Source organism: Melanaphis sacchari, unplaced genomic scaffold, assembly GCF_002803265.2.
Source record: "Melanaphis sacchari strain LSU unplaced genomic scaffold, SCAv2.0 Contig118_pilon_pilon, whole genome shotgun sequence".
In the NCBI taxonomy this organism is placed as follows: Eukaryota; Metazoa; Arthropoda; class Insecta; order Hemiptera; family Aphididae; genus Melanaphis; species Melanaphis sacchari.
In genome coordinates, this window is record NW_020270462.1 from 66,575 (window position 1) to 76,163 (window position 9,589).

Sequence of the window (9,589 nt, forward strand, 5' to 3'; positions counted from 1 at the left end):
TGATTGACATGGATATTATCACAAGACTAAAATATTATTATCACCGAACTAGTGACACGACACAGACACGGACGCGGTTCGAAAGGACTGGTAAAGTGGTAACGAACCGGTGGAGCGGCGGGTGATGAGGTGAATAATCCGAGTCTGCCACTGGCGCAAAGTTTAAAATAGAAAACGTGTGTAAATAAACAAATGAAAAGTAATTTTTAAAATCTTAAACTGCGCACGAGCGCTACCAAATATCGGTAAATTTATTATTTAATTCATTTTTCGTTTACCGTGGATTTTATTACGGTCTACAGTTAACAGTGTTAAAATGTCCAGGCAAGAATATTATCTGTGTTTTCTCGTTGATTTTTTACGATATCTTAATTTTTAAATGAACTATGAGCATTTTCAAATATTTATATTATTCATAATTATAACTCACTTAAAACTTAAAATATCGTAAAAACCACCGAGAGAACCACAGCTAACGTTCTTACCTAAAAGTTTGATAATAGACAATAGGTCGATTCAATCTTAACGTTAAAACTAAAAACACACTATTGAGACTAGTGAACGAAAATTTACCATGTCGTACACGTGACGCGTGTAAGACGGAGAAATACACGTGCGAATGTGACTGCCTCTTAATAAGTGTTATTGTATTAATGACAATTCAGTGCAGACCATTTTAATCATTTTTTTATTTCAACGATTCCAATATCTAATGACTTGTTGTACAAATGGTTTGCTTAAAATATTTTGTCGAATGAAAAATCTGTTCAAATATATTTTGTCTCACGATAAAATAATACAAGATCAATTTAGATACATCTTAAGTAACTGTCATCGTATAGAAATTATAATACAATATAATATTTACACAAATAATATCGAATGATCGATATGAGTTTTTTAATGTTAGGTAGGTACATAAAATATTATCACAACTGTATCAACACGTTTTACTATAAAATTTGATACTTGTATTAAGCAAGCGATTCTCTAATCATTAAAATTGCTCACTTCCATTTTTTTTTTTTTTTTTTTAATAATGAATTATTTTCATCCTGATTTTTTGGAATTTATATGTCTTGCTTAAAGTAGAAGGAATGTATTTAAAAAAAATAGATTTTCTTTGCCTCACCAAAGCAGTATACTGTGACGATTATAAACTTATTCGTTCATAGATTTTTTTAAATTTGAAATTTATAGGCGCAATAGACGGTTTGCTTGTAAACTGTAACTGTTGTACAAATTACAAATATCGTGTATACAATTTTTAAACCTTAAATATCTAACAGCTTTAAATGCTTATATTCTGTGATGATATCGTGTTATAAATATTTTAATATTGAAATACCGCCAAAAAGAAAATTATTACCAGATAAAATATTACCACGGAGTGGACTGTACTATCTACAGCCGTGGCTGTATATTTCCTTATCACATTTCATTTTGATTAAAAAACTTAATGTTTAGTTTTTGTATGTCTGTTGTTAAAACTTGAATTTTAACTGTTTAAATATTATGTTAATAATTTTAATGTAGTGTCCGTAAACAAGTATGCTACGTGTATGTCGTGTATAAGTCGCGTTACGTATAAAAGATTTTAAACAACGATAGTTTCGTTGTGTTGTTGTTGTTAATTTATTCGCGAGTTTTTCATAAATTGTTCAAAATATGGCATCGATGAGTGCAGCGAAGAAGAAACAAGTGTCTCAGAACGAACTGCGTTTATTAATGCTCAAGCAAAAACTACAGACTCAGAGGGTGAAAAAGAAAATAGAGTCACCATTGGCAAAATATCCTTTTTATTGTGTAATCAAATGTTGTCATTTGATTGTCTTTTATGCTAACAGCCATATTACTTATTGTACAGAGATATTAAAATGTAATGTTTACATTCAGTGCATTTCGTAGTGACTAGTGTTCAATTTTTTAGATGTCCATATAGTCTGTTAGTCTGTTAGAGATATTATCCTGTGTCTATTCTTTAGTTAGATGTGTAAAATAGTGTTGGCAGTATATTGCATTTTACAAATCAAGGTCTGGTCCGCATTGGGCTAACGAGCTACTGAGAAAATCTCGGTAGGCTAGTTGTCCGGTTATGACTGTTTATAATGATAAATTAACACAAACATTAATAGAAAATATAATTGAATCAAATCATTAAAACGCACAGTAGTTATAGCTGTAATCAAACATTGAAAATTATAAAATTCGGTAGAACAATATTTTTCCTATCCATCGCTGATCTAGGTTTAATGTAAAATAATATTATTGATATTTATTGATTTTATTCTATTTCGTTATTTTACTAAATTTTGAAATTGTTTTTTCCTGCTATCAAAAAGAAATGGGTAATATTGAACTGTTTATCAGGAAGTTAACGAATTAATTTAAATGATATGAATTATGTTTAATTTTAATTTTTCTAAATATTAAAATCAAATAATAATAGTTAAAATTTGATTATTTATTATATTTTATTTCTTATTATGGCAAGTACTTTGCGTAATCACTTTAAATTTGTTGTTTCTCGAGATATAAGTTATAATATTAAATTACGATTTTTTTTTTTTATACAATGATTCAAATAACTAATATATAATATATTATTTAAAAGTAAAAAAATTGGTTATAATTATAATGATTAATCAATATTAATTTAATTTTTCAATATATTTTATTATAACTATTGATAATAAAATATGAATACAAGTATTATCAAATTAATGTTATAATTTACAATGTAAGATTTTATGATGAAGTTGAATTAAAATCCTTAATTATTAGCATAAACATATAGCATAAGCGGTCAATTGTCTTGTATTGTGTGCAAATTGAACATAAAAGATGATTCTTTGTGGAGTGCTCATATCTCTTCTAAGGTTCACAAGGAAAACATTTCAAAACGTAAACCAGAATCGTCTAAAATGACTGAAAGGTTAGCAGTGACTACAGAAACCTTAAAACGTACTCTGCCTAAACAAGAGAGTCTTGTTCCACCAAAAAAATTAAAAGGTAAATTAAACTTCTTTATATATGTATTAATAATAATTTAATTTGAAATAAACAGTTTTTTTTAATTCATTTACTTAGGTATTTTAAAAAATTATAAAGCTCCACCAGAAAAAGTTCCTAATGATTTCTTTCAAAGCCCAACACCAACCTCATCAGAAAATACAAATGTTAATCAAAAAACTGACGAAAAAATGGATGAAGAAACAGATAATATTGATGATATAAATCTCGATAAAGGTGAACTTCCAAAAGGATTTTTTGATGATCCAATGTTAGATGCTAAGGTGGGTTCTGCATTAGACGATTAATAATTTTATTATGTTATTGGTAAATGTGTGTTTTATTAGATTCGAAATGAAGAATATGTCAGCTCAATAGATGAAGAATTTATAAAATTTCAAAAAGAAATAAAAGAAGAGAACATGTTATCTGAACAAATAATGGCAGATAATGAAGATGAAACTACTTATGGGCGACAAGTAGAAGAAATTGACGAACAAATCAAACATTGGACAAAGTGTGTTTAATTTTAATAATAATACAATAGTTAATATTGAAAATACATTTTATGAGCTATAAACTATAATACTGATAAATGTGATAATATTTTAGGTCATTAAATATTCTAAAAATATATTGGTTAAAGTTAAAAATATGGTCAATAAGTTATATAGTTTTGTGTCACATAAATTTCTAAAATATGGTTGCTTAAATTACAATTAATATTTTCATAAGTATACACTACATTTAAATTTATAAAAAGATCATTGACATTTTTAGTAAAAGATTTAATTTAATTATTATTATTTTTATGATATATATTCATGTTTTATTTACTATTTAAAACATTATAATTTTTAACAGTTATTTACTTAAAATAAATTATTTGATACTTCTTAAAATTTATATTTTACTTGAACTTGTGAATATATTATGCGCCAATGTTATTACTTTTTTTTCTTATCAAAATCTGATTCAACAATTATTAAATTTTGTTTTGTGTTGTATTAGTGATTAGTATGATAATTTTAAATGATACAAATGTAATGCATTTAATTTAGTAATTTATTGTAGTTATTTTATAACCGTATATTGTTGTAACCAAAAAAATAAGCTCTTAACAGTTAATCATTTTTTGGCGAATTGTGCTTTGAATCATTTTTGAAATTTTTCTATTTTCTATCAATAATATTCTAAAAAATAAATTTGATTATTGAAAACTATAGCTTACAGTTAAATATATATACAGACTAGATGATCATACATGACATGACTTTGTTGTTAATATGCATTTTTTGAACAGAGCAGTGATCAAAGCTAATAATTTTGTGGTTACAACTATAACTGTTATCCTTTATTACTATCATAAAAAGTGTTTTTCTTTCGCATTTTTACATCATTATTTGTGTTCAGTATTTTTATTTACTATATAGTAGTTATTTGTATTTTAATTTAATTTAATTAAGTTATGTTGTTTATGTTACAGAGTTATCGAACTAGAAAAAAAGAGAGAAAAAATTGCTTTAGCTACAGAAAATATGAATAACATGGAAATTAAAAATGAACCAAGTGAAGCCGAAGAATCTGATGATTCAGACATGGACGAGTTTATTGATTGGCGGTCAAAAAAGTGATTGTATTAAATATGATATTATGGTTTAGATAATGTTAAATATATTATATTTTTTTATGTATATACACATATAATAAAAATGTCTTGTACAATTATTTAAAAACATAAATGATTGTTATTTTTCATTACTATATGCAAGTTGGAAAAAATTTAATTTGAGAGGATACAGTGCTATATTTAATGATACTTATGTTTAATGTATTTATTTACCTATCAGCTTAAAAGTTAAAAACATCAAATAAAAACTTAAGAGCATAAAAAAACTTTTTAATTTATCATGAATAGTAATAATAATATTGTATTAAACTACTTCATTTGAAATGTCTGTCCTTATTGGTAATTGTCGATTGAATCTTGAATCAATCGTTTTTGGGAATAATGATTCCATGTAAAATTGAGTGACAAAAGGTTCAAGTTTCATTTTCTAAGATAACTTAACTCTAGGTATTTTGTCTATTAAAAAACCTGCCATTAACATAGTCATTTAAAACAAATGATTTAAAAAGGAGTAACGACAGCAAAAATTTGAAATCATTTTAACTTTTAAAAGACTACATAAATTCCTTGGATGTGGTACGAATCGTCGAGAGTCAAAGTATCAAAAATTACAAAATATCGACAGCTGAAAATTGAAGTATTAAATACAGTACTTTAATAATATAAATTAACATAGCAAGATTGTTATTTCATTTAATATGACTCAATATACGATTAAGATTAAATTTGGACGTCACATATTGATAAAATTTAGTTTTCTATTATTTATTTGAGAGCTAGACAAAACATTCGAAACTGAAAGTATACCACAGTATTCAGTAAATCATGTGTTCAAACTTGGAATTAACTAACGATTTTAAAAGTAAGTGTAAGTATTCTACTTTTACTTTATATACAATAAATATTAATAAAATCAATAAGCAAACTTTTTAATTTTTCAAAGTTTAAATAAAGTAGCCGAAGAATAACATTGTCTTCCAGAATTATGCAGCAAATGTGTAATGATCAGAATACTTTTACTAGTACTTATCTCGTATACATAAAAAGAAGAAAAAATAATTAAATTTGACATTTAATATGCCAAATATGACAACATTAGAAATTTCTTGTTGGTGCTTTACATGTTGGCATTTTTTGGCTTCTTCGAGAACTCGAAAAAGAACAAAAAAAATTATAGAATTTTTAGTTAAGTTCATACTTCATATTTTGTTTTTAAGACTGTAAACATTGTTTTTTTCTCGCGTGTAATACTGTCATTAGTATAATTTGATTTATTCTTTATTAAAATGGTTTATTAGATTAAATGATGTGTTTTTTATATTATTACAAGTTATTACGGTTAAGTTATAATTAATATATTATACTGTATAGAACGCTTATTATACATTACGGCATTTATACTACTTGCCTCGTAGTTGAACATGCTTGAAATGTATACACAAGATTTTCTTATTGACTTCGAACGGAAGTCATGAATCGAAGTTTGCAAATTCTTCCAAAATTGAACACAGCGAATCGTGATTTTCTATACTATCATTATACTATCATTATTTAATTATTATACTTCGTTCAATCGCTGCCCTCTCTTCATCAGCTAGGTATCATTAATTCTTACCAAAATATTTTTTTTTATTTTGAAACTTATTAAAGACATATCATTTAATTCCATATTCATTTCAACAGCTTCAAACTCCCAACTTAAATTCTTCAATTACCTATATTTTATGTTTTCTATAATTTGTGAAATAGCATTAAAAATACACACGTATATATATATAGGTATGTAGTATAAGTATACCTACCACTTCTGGCTCACCCCTTTTTAATTAAAAAAAATATTAATTACTTTTGTATAAATTCACTTTTTAAAGATGTTAACAATATTACATATTATTAAGAAAATTGGACGATAGTTATTAGGACCTGATTCATCTCTAATATTTTATTACACGGAGACAATATCAGTGTGTTTATTTATTTGGAATATAATTTTTTTCTATAAATAAATTAAAAATATACAATAAGGGAACAAAGATTGATTTTTGTTTGGATTTTAATAATCTTACACTTATTTTATTAGAACCTAGAGTAATAAAATTTTAAAGAGAATTTATTTTAAATATTATTTTATCGGATGTAATTGGATTTAAGGAAATAAATAAGTTAATAAAGTAATTTTATTACTTTTAGTTTTGGTTTCTGTATGAGGTATTTTTGTAGCAACATTATGATTTAAATTTACATGTCTAATGATAATTGAATGGTTATAATCAATTTCGAGAACAACTTTATTTTTATTAGTTTTCAAATAGTTGCGTAGTAGTTTCCATTGTATTTTGGAATTAATTCTATTAATATTATTAATTTAGATAATATAATAATTTTCTCATAATATTTTAGTATAATATTATAATGGCTAGTCTTTTTTTTATGTAAAATAAATCTAGTTTGTTTTTCTTATTAAATTCTTTCAAATTTTAATAAGGATAATTATTCTCTTTGTAATTCAAAGATTACAAACTATTTTCGATAAAGTTGATTTATTAGTCTTATAATTAGTATTAATTAATAAAGTGTTAACAAACTTATACTGTATACCTATACCTGTTATATATACAATAAAGTAAGTTTTTTTTTTTTTGTCGATTGTATATGTCGAAACACTTTTCCGTTAATTTGCAATATTTTAGCGTCACCTTTTTATTTTTTATTTTAGCAAATTTTATGAGAGAGTGCTAGTTAGACAATCAACAGATGATAGTTTTTTGCTTCTGAAGCCTTATTAAAGTTAAGTAAAGGTATTGGTCATTGTTATTATTTTTATGTGATCAATGAACTGCTGTGACCTATTGGCATTTGGCTGATGTCAGAAATGTATAAATTTCGTAAGCGATCTACGAAATATGTAACGAGTGGATAATTTTGTAAGGTTGTTAGATCTAAATCATGAAATAAATACGTTACTTTTAACAGTTCTAACCGGCTTAATATTATATTATGTGTTATTTCTTACATCAGACGGCGTTAAGAATAGGCTATTCAGCTACACCTATGTCGTCGAGAATCTGGTTCCGATATTTAGTGCAATGAAATAATATAATACGTATAAATAATAACAACATAATATTTTCTGCGATATCGCAATACAACGAATTTCGGAGGCGTAACTTAAAAATTTGGGGGCTTTGGAGTGAAATTTTACGAGCCACTTCTCGAAGATCTGCGGGGTGCACAATTCCACTTACTGAAATAATTTCGTATATTTTTCAAAATATTATTGCGTGTCGAACGAACACAAATACGATATCTCCGAGTGATCATAATTTATTATTGAGAGCACACTGTCGGCCATTATAACGGATAAAAATGTGTACCGATTTTTCATCGTCGGCTACCTATAAAATTATAGTCGTTATAATACCTTAATCGTTTCAACATACAAGTCATGTACACAAATCACCCGTACCCTACGGCGGCGGCTGAAGGACGAAGGATGAGGGATGAGGTACGAAGACGAAGCATCGGAACGCATAGGCGTCACCGGCGTTTGGGCCTGGTAACGTTGGCCCGATTGCCGTTGATCAGCGCGATCGGTGTTCCGGCAAGTGGCGGCATCAACGCCGCTCTCGGGCCCGCTGAACGCGATGAAACCATAGTTCACTTCGGCCCGTTTGCCGGTCCGGTCAACGCCGGTTTTGACGCGGACATTCAGCACCGTCCCAAATTGAGCAAACGTCCGGGACAAGCAAGCCCGGATCAAGAGCTTCAGGGGCTCAAGGGCCAATACATAGTTGTGGGCCTCCGTCAATAAAAACAATTCTTTAAAATTGTTCGTCTTTATGACTACATAAACAATAACGTCATAACATACAAAAAAAAAATAATAATTTAATACAATGAACTAAGAAGATATTAGACAGTCGAGTCGGTAGGTATCTGAATTATGAGTGTCCATGACCGAGACAGTCACATAAATAAATTTTCCCAATTCTATTTTTAAATACGGTGATATCAAAATATATGCCTATTCCCAACAAACACAAACCTGGCTATGACGCTATGTGTCCCCACTTACCATACCATTGGTGGTAAACACGGTCGACGGGCCCCATCGACTGTTAGCTCAAACAAGAAAAAAATAAAAATATTTTTGTAGGTACTATAAAAAGTACAAATTATCACTTAATGTAATTTTAAGCCGAGAAGACTATGGGCCCTTTACACACGTGGGCCCGGGGACTTGGCTCTTCTTGGCCCTCCCCCCTCTTAATCCGGGCTTGGGGACAAGTGCTCAGACGTTGTGGACGGCAATATGCGCCCGACGAAAAGCTGGTGGCCGCTGAACGGCTTCAGTGGACGGGATGGCCGCGGAAGCTCAGTCCGCGGGCGGCGGCCGTCGCGCGACACACGCGTGCTGCGCGGTGGACGCGGCCACCGTGAACGCCCCGCGCGCATCTAAACCGACCACCGAACGACTGGACGTGCCGTTCGGTGGTCGCCGTCACCAAAAACTGGCCGGCCGCACACCGAACGGTGTACATTTACCGGACGACCACGGCTTGGCCGTCACCGACGTCGCCACACGCGCCCACAGCTTTGAAAAGCTCGCGAAACTGTGGCCGGCTCGCGACCACGGTTCGCCACCCGTCCCCGTCCACATGCGAGTATTGAGCGTCCACTGCGTATAACCGCCAAACGTCTTCCGGATTGTTGTAGAGTGTTGTATAATAGCGTCCGACCACTTCGCGGCCGACGCGGATCTCGTCGTGGTCGTCGCCGTATACAACTCGCCACTGTTGCCGCTGCCGTCCACCTCTTCCGTTTGACACGATTGATCTGTGACGTAAACGCCGTCGCTGGGATTTCACATCCGTTTGACACGATTCATCTGTGACGTAAACGCCGTCGCTGGGATTCACATCCGTTTGACACGATTCATCTGTGACG

The 9,589-nt window shown here is 29.9% G+C and overlaps 1 protein-coding gene across 1 annotated transcript; it reads left to right on the top strand.

Annotated features, from left to right (window-relative positions):
• The first annotated feature begins 1,442 nt into the window (after window positions 1-1,442).
• LOC112604037 (zinc finger protein 830) lies at window positions 1,443-4,706 on the top strand. Its single transcript, XM_025352895.1, has 5 exons — window positions 1,443-1,790; window positions 2,792-3,012; window positions 3,091-3,296; window positions 3,360-3,529; window positions 4,499-4,706. The coding sequence occupies exons 1-5, from the start codon at window positions 1,669-1,671 to the stop codon at window positions 4,644-4,646; spliced, it is 867 nt and encodes a 288-aa protein (XP_025208680.1). The 5' UTR covers window positions 1,443-1,668; the 3' UTR covers window positions 4,647-4,706.
• Window positions 4,707-9,589: the final 4,883 nt, after the last annotated feature.